The 14,517-nt window shown below is 49.0% G+C and overlaps 1 protein-coding gene across 1 annotated transcript; it reads left to right on the top strand.

Annotated features, from left to right (window-relative positions):
• Positions 1-1,426: 1,426 nt before the first annotated feature.
• LOC135002016 (uncharacterized) lies at positions 1,427-2,780 on the top strand. The gene is made up of 2 exons (XM_063951635.1): positions 1,427-1,937; positions 2,020-2,780. The coding sequence occupies exons 1-2, from the start codon at positions 1,536-1,538 to the stop codon at positions 2,593-2,595; spliced, it is 978 nt and encodes a 325-aa protein (XP_063807705.1). The 5' UTR covers positions 1,427-1,535; the 3' UTR covers positions 2,596-2,780.
• The last annotated feature ends 11,737 nt before the right edge of the window (positions 2,781-14,517 follow it).

Genomic DNA, 14,517 nt, shown 5'->3' with positions numbered 1-14,517 from the left:
CCGGCACCCACCGCCCAGGGGTGCTGGGGACAGCCTCGGGCTTCACCCCTGGCCCTTGGGTGCCTGAAGGGGGGGACCCCTTGATTTAAGGGGTCCCCACTCCTCCAGGGAACCCCGGCCAGGTGTGACTAGTTGGGGGGGTAATGCCACGGCCGCAGGGACCTACATAAATGTGTCCCCCGGCTGTGGCATTATGTCCCTGGCTAGTGGAGCCCGGTGCTGGTTTTAAAAATACGGGGGACCCCTACATCTTTTGTCCCCCGTATTTTTGGAACCAGGACCGGACTAAGAGCCCGGTGCTGGTTGTCTAAATACGGGGAACCCCTGTCCAATTTTTCCCCCAGTATTTAAACAACCAGGCCCGGCTCAAAGAGCCCGAGGCTGGTTATACTTAGGAGGGGGGACCTCACGCATTTTTTTTATTTTTTAACCCATTCAGACCCTTCTCCATTAATGGGGAATGTCCACTAAGTAATGTCCACTAATGGGGGGGCCATTACGTGTAACAACGCTACTAATGGGGGGGCCATTACGTGTAACAATGCTACTACTAGGGGGGTCATTACGTATAAGGAAGATACTACTACTTGGGGGGAGCATTATGTATAGGATGCTACTATTACTTGGGGGGCATTAGATATAACAATAATACTACTACTTGGGGGGCCTTACGTATAAGGACGCTACTACTACTGGGGGTGCACTATGTATAAGGATGCTACTACTACTTGTGGGGCATTACGTATATGATGAATAAGATTGTGCTACATTGTGGCGTAATTTTGAATGGGGGTACTATTGTGTGGCTATGCCCCTTACTTGTGAGACCACACCCCTTTTCCCGGTGCGCGCCAAAGGAATATGGGAGGGCGCAAATTTATAGTTTGCAGGGGGGGCGCCGAACACCCTAGCACCGGCCCTGGGTGGAGGGCTGGGTAAGTTGATGGTGGGCGAGTTTGTAAGCCATTGGCGGTGGCAGCGGGCATCGGCACAGGGGCAGTAGCGGGCATTGGCTCGGCGGCAGTAGGGGGTCATCGGCAGGATTCGGCGAACATTATGGCTGTAGTGCCTCACCAGCCACTGACCTCGCCACACGCCACTGGAGTGTGGGCTGTATTAACAGCCGGGTGGGGGGGGGGGGGGGGGGTTGTTATTAATTATGTTTTTATGAGGCTGTCCTGTGTATCGAGCGATACATATATGGGGGAGTGTGATGCGGCTGGTGATAGCGGTCTAGGAGAAGATGGATGTATCCGTATGATTAGACAGGCTGCTTAATGTGCTTTGAAGCTGTATTAGCAGGCGGGGGGGGGGGATAGGGGGTGTTACTATATGTTTGTGGTGCTTAAGTGGCTTTACCTGGTTGCAATGTGTGTATAAGCGGCTTTACCTGGCGCAGCGTGTGTATAAGCACCATTTCCTGGTGCAACACGTGTATAAGCGGCATGGTTTTTTTAATGCGAGGGTCAACATATTTTATTAAAGTTTTTCCTTGCTTGTTATTTAAATAGTGTTGTTTTATTTTTCTCACAGCAATGGCTTCTTACATGGACCGGGAGTTCACAACTGGATTCATTGATGTGTATCGGGCCAGCGAATGTCTGTGGAAGGTCCGTAGCAAGGATTTTTCAAACAGACAGAAGAAGGATCAGGCCTACAGACAATTGGTGGAGTACAGCAAAGCCCATAACAGTGATGCTGATCTACTTTGGGCGAAGAAGAAGATAGCAAACTTGCGGACGGTGTTCAAGAAGGAACACACACGCGTGATCGAGTCTCAACGTTCAGGAGCCGGAACTGATGATGTTTACCAGCCGACGCTATGGTATTATGAACAGATGAAGTTCCTTTTGGAGAGAGAGGCGAAATTACATGGACAGGGTAGCCTGGATAAAGAGTCTCCTAAGACGCCAGAGGAAGAGGGGACCCTTAATCCGGTAAGTTAAAACACTTTAAAATGTTCAACTTTATCATTGTTTAATCAACGCCCTAATGTTTTATTTTCTTTTTTTTTTACAGGAATCTACCCCGGAGGTAATGAACACTTCCGCAACAGAGGCAACAGAACTGGAGCTCAGTGGTGAGGAGTCAGCACCATCTCGGTCGACAGCACCACCAAGGCGGAGACAAAAGAATTCATCATTGAGTTCCGATTCTGCATCCTCCAGCACGGTTCAATTTATCCAACGGGCAGAGGAAATGCTTAATAGGCCACCAGACTTCTATCGTCAATTTTCAAACACGATAGAATCTCAGATACGTGTAATGCCCGAAACTGTTTTTAGAACTTTCAGGCGCATAGTATTTGATGTATTGAGAAGGGCCGAGGATAATGACCTATCCGATGACCTGGATCTAATGTCAAATCCTGTGCGGCGCGCACGAAATGCCCCACAGTCCCAGTATCCTTATCCCCAACCATACTATTATCCGCCGGGTAATCCTCCGCCACAGCGCCCTTTTTTTTCGCCGGGACCCCCACCTACACCCACTCTGCCCACTCCTCCCACCAGCACTTTGTCCACTGGATTGTACTCAGCAATGCTGAGTACACAGCTCCCCCCAGAGGACGAGGCTACTTTTTTCAATTATTAAATTATAATTTTTTTTATTAGTTTTTTAGTTTCCGTTGGACAAATTGTTCCATGTTTCCTCGACTCTTTTATGTTGTTCATAGTTACCATAGTGTCGGTTTTTTGTCCTGGACTTTTGAACGTTGGGATATTGGTCATTCTTATCGATGAATCCAGTTGCATAAGTGTTAAAAATTAATATATTTTTATAAGTAAATTATTTTCAAAACAAAAAAGAAGTGTTGTGTATTTTTTATGGTTTATCATTATATTTTTAATTTTTGGGGGAGTTATGATAGGAATGCTGTTGTACCAAATTTGTCCTCACTTATCCCCCCTTAAAAAAATTTTTTTTTAAGGGGAGATAAGTGAGGACAATCCTACCTTCAAGGTACTGTTAAAGGGGACATTTATTACAGAGGGATGCGGTTAAGATCTCTGCGTCGGGTTCCCAATAGCCACAATCCTGACATATTCTCCCCCTGTGGGTGTCCATGACACCCATAGAGGGAGACTAAAAATTTGGCAAGCAAAGCGAGCCACAAGGGGCTTCTTTGCGCTCGAGCCGCTGCCGGCATTCCGGTGGCCGCCATCCCGACGTTGGGATTATGACTGTCGGGATGCCTGCTGCCGGGATATCATACTGATTCCCAGGGCCAGTGCTATGGTGTCCGGCGCCCTCCTGCAAACTGTAAATTTGCGCCCCCTCAGACACAGAGGTGATACAGTGACTGGGACGGAACACAGGGGTGATGGCACACACAGGTATGCCTGACTTGGTTCACACTGTTGGATCCCATTAGTCCTCACTTATCCCCCACAAAAAACGACGCAGTCGTGAAGTGTCCTGGGTATACCTGACCCCAGAGTTCCTCATGGCTACGTTGTTTTTTAATATACATGCAAAACACACACAGGTACATACTCTGACAACAGAAGTTTAAAACAAGATACATTTTTATTTTGGAAATAAATAAAAAAAATACAATAAAATATAAAACCAATCAAGCATATGTAATGTCTATCAAACATAAAAGCAGTTAAATGTAGGAGTCTTGCCAATCCACTGCACCTACTCCATTAAAAAAGGTCAGGTAGTCGTCCCTGACCTTTCTAGCCTTTAAAGTGGGATTAGGTGTGGACTGTGGCCTTTCAAGTCCAGGCAACCTAGCAGAGTCCACATCAGAGTTGTCGGCCTGAGCAGGCAACCTGGCAGAGTCCACATCAGAGTTGTCGGCCTGAGCAGGCAACCTGGCAAAGTCCACATCAGAGTTGTCGGCCTGAGCAGGCAGCCTGGCAGAGTCCACATCAGGGTTGTTAGCCGGAGTAGTAGATGGGGGGCATTTTGGGCCAGTCTTACGCCTTAGATAATTGTGTAGAACACAGCAGGCCAACACAACCCAGTCTATTTTATCCACCCTTAGGCCAATAGCAGAGTGGAAAATTCTGAACCTACTACTCAAGATCCCAAATGCGTTTTCAACTATGCGGCGGGCCCTTGAGAGCCGATAATTAAAAATGCGTTTCTCCTTGGATAAGTTCCTTTGTGGGTAGGGTTTCATGATGTGCTCGTGCAGAGCAAAGGCTTCATCTGCCACAAACACATAATTCAAGCCATGCATGCAGTCCTCAGCTTTCGGTAGGTCTAATTGGTTGCAAAGCAGCCTCTCATAAAACACAGTATCTTTGATTGATCCGCCATCGGATGCTCTTCCATTTTTCCCCACATCCACAAATATGAACTCATAGTTGGCATTAACTATAGCCATCAAGACTATGCTAAAATAACCTTTATAGTTATAATATAGAGATCCACTTTTTGTAGGAGGAGAGATGCGGACACAACAGAAAAAGACACACCCTCCCCTCCCCAGTGGCGTAAGTTCGTCCCAGTCGCCCGGAGGCATGATACATTTTGGTGCCCCCCTACACATACACACACATACCATATGTAGCTATCCCGCACCCATGGTGAACAGTAGAAGGGTGCTCAGGTACCTTTCCCAATAGTAATATAGATACACATAGAAAGTGGACGCATTCCAAGTCAGTCATTACAATAAAACAGACACCAGCATACCATTATAGTACACCTACAGTGCTCCCTCACCCACCAGGTCTCCATGGAGATGCTTTGGCGCAGCGGTGTGCCAATATAATTAGTGTTCACTGTAGTATTTTTTTTTTAGGGCAGGGTGCTGATCACGGGGAGGGCACATTTTTCATTCGTGAGGGTAAATTTTTAAGTTAAATGGGCAAACTTAGGTACATACTATAATGCTTGGTGCTCCCATTCCTATGGGCAAAACATGGACAGTGCGCACCGAAGGTGCGCAGCAAAAATCTAGGGGCGTTGTTTCGTGGGGAAGGGGCGTGGCCACATAATAGTGTCAATTCACATTACACCACACGGTAGTGCCCCTAATACACATTGCACCAGTTAGAACCTCCTATACACACTGCGCCAGGTAGAGGCTAGAGCACGTTATACATATTGCGCCAGATAGAGCACATTATACACATTGCGCCAGATAGAGCACATTATACACATTGCGCCAGATAAAGCACATTATACACATTGCGTCAGGTAGGGAGCACTGAGGCACACTGCACCAGGTAGAGAGCACTGAGGCACACTGCACCAGGTAGAGAGCACTGAGGCACACTGCACCAGGTAGAGAGCACTGAGGCACACTGCACCAGGTAGAGAGCACTGAGGCACACTGCACCAGGTAGAGAGCACTGAGGCACACTGCACCAGGTAGAGAGCACTGAGGCACACTGCACCAGGTAGAGAGCACTGAGGCACACTGCACCAGGTAGAGAGCACTCAGGCACACTGCACCAGGTAGGGAGCACTCAGGCACACTGCACCAGGTAGGGAGCACTCAGGCACACTGCACCAGGTAGGGAGCACTAATGGCACACTGCACCAGGTAGGGAGCACTAATGGCACACTGCACCAGGTAGGGAGCACTGAGGCACACTGCACCAGGTAGAGCACTGAGGCACACTGCACCAGGTAGAGAGCACTGAGGCACACTGCACCAGGTAGAAAGCACTGAGATTAATGTTTACAGCTGCAAAATACTTACAAGGTTAATTTAGCCCAGGGGGACTCTCATGTACGTACCGGGTCCGGCGGCGCACGGCTGGATCCGGCGACGTGGCGGGGTCCGGCAGGCAGCAAACGGCGGGGCGGCAGGGCGCACAAAAATGGGCAGGGCGGGATTCAGCTGTCTAAAAAAGGGGCAGACACCTAGCGTGAACACTAGATATATATTAAAAAAAAGACAAACGCCTCATTCACTTAAACACACGTCTCACTTAAACACACACGCCTCTCACTTACATACACCTCTCACACACACCTCTCACACACGTGCCTCTCACTTACACACACCTCTCACATACACATGCCTCTCACATACACATGCCTCTCACATACACATGCCTCTCACTTACATACACATGCCTCTCACTTATAGGCCCTACACACATAGCGATTTCACTGCACGATATGAACGATCTTGTTCATTAATGAACGAGATATCGTTCATATCGTGCAGTGTGGAGTCCCCAGCGATGAACGATGCGCGACCCCGCGCTCGTTCATCGCTGGGGCCATGTCGGCTGTGCATGCCGGCCAATATGGACGAGATCGTCCATATTTGCCTACAAGTCTACGGAGCCGGGTGACGGGGGGAGTGAAGAAACTTCACTCCCCCCGTCACTGCCCCCCCGCCGCTGGGTCGCTCGTCGGCCACCTCGGCGGCGCATCGCCGAGTGTGTAGGGCCCCTTACATACACATGCCTCTCACACACACACACATGCCTCTCACTTACATACACATGCCTCCCACTTACATACACATGCCTCTCTCACACACACACACACACACACATGCCTCTCACTTACATACACATGCCTCCCACTTACATACACATACATGCCTCTCACACACATGCCACTCACACACATCACACACACACATGCCTCTTTTACTTGAATGTACAACTTTCCTTAAAAACACACACACCTCACTTAAAAACAAGCACACACAAAACACAGTACTTCCCCCCAAATACACCTCTCCCCCACCCCCCACACAGTGCCTACCTTTGGCTATCATCCAGAGCATGGAGGAGCAGAGAGTTCTGAGCTTCCCTCGGGTGGCTTACTAAGGGCCCGGGAGGAGCTGTGCTCTGGATCTCCCCCTAGCTGCAGCCAGTGCCATCTCTCTCTACAGGAGGCAGCTTCCGTGTCATTGACACAGCTCCTCCATCTGCAATAGCAGCGCAGTCCTCAGGCTGCGGGAGACAGTGGAGGAGATGCGCCCCCTTGTGGCCAGGAGCCCGGCGGCAGCCGACTCCACTGCCTCCCACAGTTCCGCCCCTGCCCCTCCCCTATAATACCAACCCACTATTTAAAAAGGTCTTTTTTTTGTTTAGAAAAAGACACACTCTCCCCACCCCCCTCACTATAATACCAACCCACTATTTAAATAGTTTTTTTTTTTGTTTAGCACAGATTGCTCAGCACAGATTGCTCAGCACAGATTGCTCAACACAGATCTCACGTGTGTATGGGAGATCTAGACACCGGGATGTTCAAGGGACATCTCCCGTGATAAATTGCTCAGAACACATCTCTTGCAGAAATCTCTCTGTGAGTATGGGCCTTAACACTAAAGCCCAGTACTCACGGGCCGATCAAGGAGAGATGCGTGCTGAGCGAACCGCTCAGCACACATCTCTCCTGCCGCTCAGCACAGCGCGATCTGTGCTGAGCGTGCGGGGGGAGACGGGGGGGCCGCTCACTTCACCCAGCGGGTGAAGTGAGCGACCCGCTAGATTGGCCTGCATGCAGGCCAATCTAGCAGCGGCGATAGCGATGTGCGGGGCCGCGCATCGCTATCGCCGAAGGGGCTACACACGGAGCGATCCTGCCGATATTCTAAGCAATCTAGTCAGATTGCTTAGAATATCGCTCCGTGAGTACCCCCCTTAAGGTTCAAGGTTTCTGCATTTTCTCTTTTCTCTGACGTCCTAGTGGATGCTGGGAACTCCGAAAGGACCATGGGGAATAGCGGCTCCGCAGGAGACTGGGCACAACTAAAGAAAGCTTTTAGGTCACCTGGTGTGCACTGGCTCCTCCCACTATGACCCTCCTCCAAGCCTCAGTTAGATTTTGTGCCCGGCCGAGGTTGGATGCACACTAGGGGCTCTCCTGAGCTTCTAAAAAGAAAGTATATAATTAGGTTTTTTATTTTACAGTGAGACCTGCTGGCAACAGGCTCACTGCAACGAGGGACTAAGGGGAGAAGAAGCGAACCTACCTGCTTGCAGCTAGCTTGGGCTTCTTAGGCTACTGGACACCATTAGCTCCAGAGGGATCGACCGCATGGAACTGGCCTTGGTGTTCGGTCCCGGAGCCGCGCCACCGTCCCCCTTACAGAGCCAGAAGCAAGAAGAGGTCCGGAAAATCGGCGGCAGAAGACATCAGTCTTCACCAAGGTAGTGCACAGCCATTGCTCCTCATACACACTTCACACTCCGGTCACTGAGGGTGCAGGACGCTAGGGGGGGGCGCCCTGAGCAGCAATAAAAACACCTTGGCTGGCAAAAATACCACAATATATAGCCCCAGAGGCTATATATGTGATAATTACCCCTGCCAGAATCCATAAAAAAGCGGGAGAAAAGTCCGCGAAAAAGGGGCGGAGCTATCTCCTTCAGCACACTGGCGCCATTTCTCCCTCACAGCTCCGCTGGAAGGAAGCTCCCTGGCTCTCCCCTGCAGTCTACACTACAGAAAAGGGTAAAAAAGAGAGGGGGGGGGCACTAAATTTAGGCGCAGTATATATAACAGCAGCTATAGGGGACATAATTCAGTTAGTCCCTGCATTATATAGCGCTCTGGTGTGTGCTGGCATACTCTCACTCTGTCTCCCCAAAGGGCTTTTGTGGGTCCTGTCCTCTGTTAGAGCATTCCCTGTGTGTGTGCGGTGTGTTGGTACGGCTGTGTCGACATGTTTGATGAGGATAATGATGTGGAGGCGGAGCAGATGCCTATAGAAGGGATGTCACCCCCTGCGGGGCAGACACCTGAGTGGATGGACTTATGGAAGGAATTGCGTGCACGTGTCGACTCCTTACACAAAAAATTTGACGACATGCCAAATGCGGGACAGCCGGCTTCTCAGCTCGTGCCTGTCCAGGCGTCTCAAAGGCCATCGGGGGCTCTAAAACGCCCGCTACCTCAGATGGCAGACGCGGATGTCGACACGGATACTGACACCAGTGTCGACGACGATGAGTCTAGTCTAATGTCCACTAAGGCCATTCGTTGCATGATTGAAGCAATGAAAGAGGTGTTACAAATTTCTGATATAAACCCAGGTACCACTAAAAAGGGTATTATGTTTGGGGAGAAAAAACTACCCGTAGTTTTTCCCCCATCAGAAGAATTAAATGAAGTGTGTGAAGAAGCGTGGGCTTTCCCTGATAAAAGATTGGTAATCTCTAAGAAGTTACTAATGGCGTTCCCTTTCCCGCCAGAGGATAGGTCACGTTGGGAGACACCCCCTAGGGTGGATAAAGCGCTCACACGTTTGTCTAAAAAGGTGGCACTACCGTCTCCGGATACGGCCGCCCTCAAGGAACCTGCTGATAGAAAGCAGGAGGCGATCCTGAAGTCTGTATATACACACTCAGGCATTATACTTAGACCAGCTATTGCGTCAGCATGGATGTGCAGTGCTGCCGCTGCGTGGTCAGATTCCCTGTCAGAAAATATTGACACCCTAGACAGGGACACTATTCTGCTAACCATAGAGCATATAAAAGACTCAGTCTTATACATGAGAGATGCACAGAGGGAGATTTGCCGGCTGGCATCTAGAATAAGTGCATTGTCCATTTCTGCTAGGAGAGGCTTATGGACTCGCCAGTGGACAGGGGATGCAGATTCAAAAAGGCACATGGAAGTTTTGCCTTATAAGGGTGAGGAGTTATTTGGGGATGGTCTCTCGGACCTAGTTTCCACAGCAACTGCTGGGAAGTCAGCATTTTTACCCCATGTTCCCTCACAGCCTAAAAAGGCGCCGTTTTATCAGGTACAGTCCTTTCGGACTCAGAAAAACAGGCGTGGAAAAGGTGGGTCCTTTCTGTCCAGAGGCAGAGGTAGGGGAAAAAGGCTGCAACAAACAGCAGGTTCCCAGGAGCAAAAGTCCTCCCCCGCTTCTTCCAAGTCCGCCGCATGACGGTGGGGCTCCACAGGCGGAGCCAGGTACGGTGGGGGGCCGCCTCAAAAATTTCAGCGATCAGTGGGCTCGCTCACAGGTGGATCCCTGGATCCTGCAAATAGTATCTCAAGGGTACAAACTGGAATTCGAGGCGTGTCCACCCCACCGGTTCCTAAAATCTGCCTTGCCGATTACTCCTTCAGACAGGGAGGCTGTGCTAGCGGCAATTCACAAGCTGTATTCCCAGCAGGTGATAATCAAGGTGCCCCTACTTCAACAAGGACGGGGTTACTATTCCACACTGTTTGTGGTACCGAAACCGGACGGTTCGGTGAGACCCATTTTAAATTTGAAATCCTTGAACACATACATAAAAAAATTCAAGTTCAAGATGGAATCGCTCAGGGCGGTTATTGCAAGCCTGGACAAGGGGGATTACATGGTATCCCTGGACATCAAGGATGCTTACCTGCATGTCCCCATTTACTATCCTCACTAGGAGTACCTCAGATTTGTGGTACAGGATTGCCATTACCAATTCCAGACGCTGCCGTTTGGACTCTCCACGGCACCGAGGGTGTTTACCAAGGTAATGGCGGAAATGATGATACTCCTTCGAAGAAAGGGAGTTTTAATTATCCCGTACTTGGACGATCTCCTAATAAAGGCGAGGTCCAAGGAGCAATTGTTGGTGGGAGTAGCACTATCTCAGGAGGTGCTACACCAGCACGGTTGGATTCTGAATATTCCAAAATCACAGCTGGTTCCGACGACACGTCTACTGTTCCTGGGTATGATTCTGGATACAGTCCAGAAAAAAGTGTTTCTCCCGGAGGAGAAAGCCAAGGAGCTGTCATCTCTAGTCAGAGACCTCCTGAAACCAAAACAGGTATCGGTGCATCACTACACGCGGGTCCTGGGAAAGACGGTGGCTTCTTGCGAAGCAATTCCTTTCGGCAGGTTCCATGCCAGAATCTTTCAGTGGGACCTGTTGGACCAATGGTCCGGATCGCATCTTCAGATGCATCGCCTAATAACCCTGTCTCCAAGAACCAGGGTGTCTCTGCTGTGGTGGCTGCAGAGTGCTCATCTTCTAGAGGGCCGCAGATTCGGCATACAGGACTGGGTCCTGGTGACCACGGATGCCAGCCTTCGAGGCTGGGGGGCAGTCACACAGGGAAGAAACTTCCAAGGACTATGGTCAAGTCAGGAGACTTCCCTACACATAAATATTCTGGAACTAAGGGCCATTTACAATGCCCTAAGTCAGGCAAAATCCCTGCTTCTACACCAGCCGGTACTGATCCAGTCAGACAACATCACGGCAGTCGCCCATGTAAATCGACAGGGCGGCACAAGAAGCAGGATGGCAATGGCAGAAGCCACAAGGATTCTCCGATGGGCGGAAAATCACGTACTAGCACTGTCAGCAGTGTTCATTCCGGGAGTGGACAACTGGGAAGCAGACTTTCTCAGCAGGCACGACCTCCACCCGGGAGAGTGGGGACTTCATCCAGAAGTCTTCACGCTGATTGTAAATCGATGGGAACGGCCACAGGTGGACATGATGGCGTCCCGCCTAAACAAAAAACTAGAGAGATATTGCGCCAGGTCAAGGGACCCTCAGGCGATAGCTGTGGATGCTCTAGTGACACCGTGGGTGTACCAGTCAGTTTATGTGTTCCCTCCTCTGCCTCTCATACCAAGGGTACTGAGAATAATAGGAAAACGAGGAGTAAGAACAATACTCGTGGTTCCGGATTGGCCAAGACGAGCGTGGTACCCGGAACTTCAAGAGATGATCTCAGAGGACCCATGGCCTCTGCTGCTCAGACAGGACCTGCTGCAGCAGGGGCCCTGTCTGTTCCAAGACTTACCGCGGCTGCGTTTGACGGCATGGCGGTTGAACGCTGGATCCTGAAGGAAAAGGGCATTCCGGAGGAAGTCATTCCTACGCTGATTAAAGCCAGGAAAGATGTAACTGCAAAGCATTATCACCGCATATGGCGGAAATATGTTGCTTGGTGTGAGGCCAAAAAGGCCCCAACAGAGGAATTTCAACTAGGTTGATTTCTGCATTTCCTACAAGCAGGAGTGACTATGGGCCTGAAATTAGGCTCCATTAAGGTACAGATCTCGGCTCTGTCGATTTTCTTCCAGAAAGAACTAGCTTCACTACCTGAAGTTCAGACATTTGTGAAAGGAGTGCTGCATATTCAGCCCCCGTTTGTGCCTCCAGTGGCACCTTGGGTGTTGAGTTTCTTAAAATCGCATTGGTTTGAGCCACTTAAAACCGTGGATCTAAAATATCTCACGTGGAAAGTGGTCATGTTATTGGCCTTGGCTTCAGCAAGGCGTGTGTCAGAATTGGCAGCTTTGTCATGTAAAAGCCCTTATCTGATTTTCCATATGGATAGGGCGGAATTGAGGACTCGTCCCCAGTTTCTCCCTAAGGTGGTATCAGCTTTTCCCTTGAACCAACCTATTGTGGTGCCTGCGGCTACTAGGGACTTGGAGGATTCTAAGTTACTGGACGTAGTCAGGGCTTTGAAAATTTATGTTTCCAGGACGGCTAGAGTCAGGAAAACTGACTCGCTATTTATCCTGTATGCACCCAACAAACTGGGTGCTCCTGCTTCTAAGCAGACTATTGCTCGCTGGATTTGTAGCACAATTCAGCTGGCGCATTCTGCGGCTGGACTGCCGCATCCTAAATCAGTAAAAGCCCATTCCACAAGGAAGGTGGGCTCATCTTGGGCGGCTGCCCGAGGGGTCTCGGCTTTACAACTTTGCCGAGCTGCTACTTGGTCAGGGGCAAACACGTTTGCAAAATTCTACAAATTTGATACCCTGGCTGAGGAGGACCTTGAGTTCTCTCATTCGGTGCTGCAGAGTCATCCGCACTCTCCCGCCCGTTTGGGAGCTTTGGTATAATCCCCATGGTCCTTTCGGAGTTCCCAGCATCCACTAGGATGTCAGAGAAAATAAGATTTTACTCACCGGTAAATCTATTTCTCGTAGTCCGTAGTGGATGCTGGGCGCCCATCCCAAGTGCGGATTGTCTGCAATAATTGTACATAGTTATTGTTAACTAAAGGGTTATTGTTGAGCCATCTGTTGAGAGGCTCAGTTGTTTTCATACTGTTAAACTGGGTATAGTATCACGAGTTATACGGTGTGATTGGTGTGGCTGGTAGGAGTCTTACCCGGGATTCAAAATCCTTCCTTATTATGTCAGCTCGTCCGGGCACAGTGTCCTAACTGAGGCTTGGAGGAGGGTCATAGTGGGAGGAGCCAGTGCACACCAGGTGACCTAAAAGCTTTCTTTAGTTGTGCCCAGTCTCCTGCAGAGCCGCTATTCCCCATGGTCCTTTCGGAGTTCCCAGCATCCACTACGGACTACGAGAAATAGATTTACCGGTAAGTAAAATCTTATTTTTTTTCTGTGTGGAACTTCAAGTCTCAGCATGGTAGCACCTTTACTTATATTTAAAATTAGGGTGTGCAGTCCAAGAACCCCCTCCGCATATGACCTGCAGGAACCATTTTGCTTGAACAGTTCTCTAGTTAAACATGGGGAGCACCACCAACACCAGCTGTCGCAGAAAGAAACCATGGGAGTTTTTTCTTTCATGTTTAATTTATTGTTGGTTCATACAAATAATATGAACACTTTTTACTCTTTTGTGGGAATGTACTAATCCTTGGAAAGTGTCAAAGTCAGAAAAATATCACTATGCACACTGCCATATTTGCACCTCATACATGTCCGCTCTGCGCATGCGTACGCTCTCCCGTGCGTGCGCATACCCGCTGTTACGTGCACCCGCAGGCGCACGGGATGTGCATTTACGGTAGAGTTTATGTGTGCGTAGCGTGCGACTCAATCGTTACATATTTTAACCATATAATGTATTTTGTAGATCATGGTCCCTTTGATAGATTCTGAAAGTTTAGTTAATGTAGCATGTTCATGGACAGAGAGATCCCTCTTTGTCTGATACAAAGGGTCAGACAAGGATTATACAGTGGTGTTTAGTATCCATCGGAAGAGTATTTAATTAGCAATATTCCGGTGTTGGTTTGAAGCGAATTAATCGCTCGTGCGAATAGTTATGGACATAAGAAGTTTATGTCCATTTACTATTATTTGCACTTACTTATCCATGCGGCGGGAAACCTAGTTTCCCACCCACCTGAGCTGTTGGAAATAGTCACAGCCCACCTGTATGAATCAACCTATGACCTTTTGTTATAATACGAAGACGAATTCCTGTGTCCAATGAACAATGAGATTGTAGGGACCATTGAATTGTATTGTGTGTGGGGCATAAATAGACAAGCCGACCATATCCAGCTCACTCTCTTCAACGGTTCTCATTGCTGATAATCGGGAGCTGGATATCGAGGCGCATGCGATCGTTCCCCTTGTGCGTAAGTTTTTCTCCGCAATCATATTGTCTTTCTTGTTATTGTGAGCCATATCTCTCTCTCTCTTCTCTTTCTCTCTCGTTTCTCTTATATAGTTATTGTACTGATATTGTATTTCCTGTGTAGTTATCTGGTTAGGTAGTCTATGTTATATTGGTAGTGTATGACTTGTATTGTATTATTCTTTTGAACGTTCATTCATTTCCTTAAAAGGCGTTAGACCCTTAGACCGGTATTGTGTGTTCATTATATTGCAGTGGGTAATA

Source organism: Pseudophryne corroboree, chromosome 1, assembly GCF_028390025.1.
Source record: "Pseudophryne corroboree isolate aPseCor3 chromosome 1, aPseCor3.hap2, whole genome shotgun sequence".
Classification (NCBI taxonomy): Eukaryota; Metazoa; Chordata; class Amphibia; order Anura; family Myobatrachidae; genus Pseudophryne; species Pseudophryne corroboree.
The sequence above is the reverse complement of the archived record's forward strand: the minus strand, read 5'-3'. Positions and strand labels throughout refer to the sequence as shown.

What these genes read in the sequence shown, in the direction of transcription:
- LOC135002016 (XM_063951635.1), top strand. Translation starts at nt 1,536, where the DNA reads ATGGCTTCTTACATGGACCGGGAGTTCACAACTGGATTCATTGATGTG. An exon ending in AAGAGGGGACCCTTAATCCG is followed by an intron (nt 1,938 to 2,019) that starts GTAAGTTAAAAC and finishes TTTTTTTTACAG; the next exon opens with GAATCTACCCCGGAGGTAAT.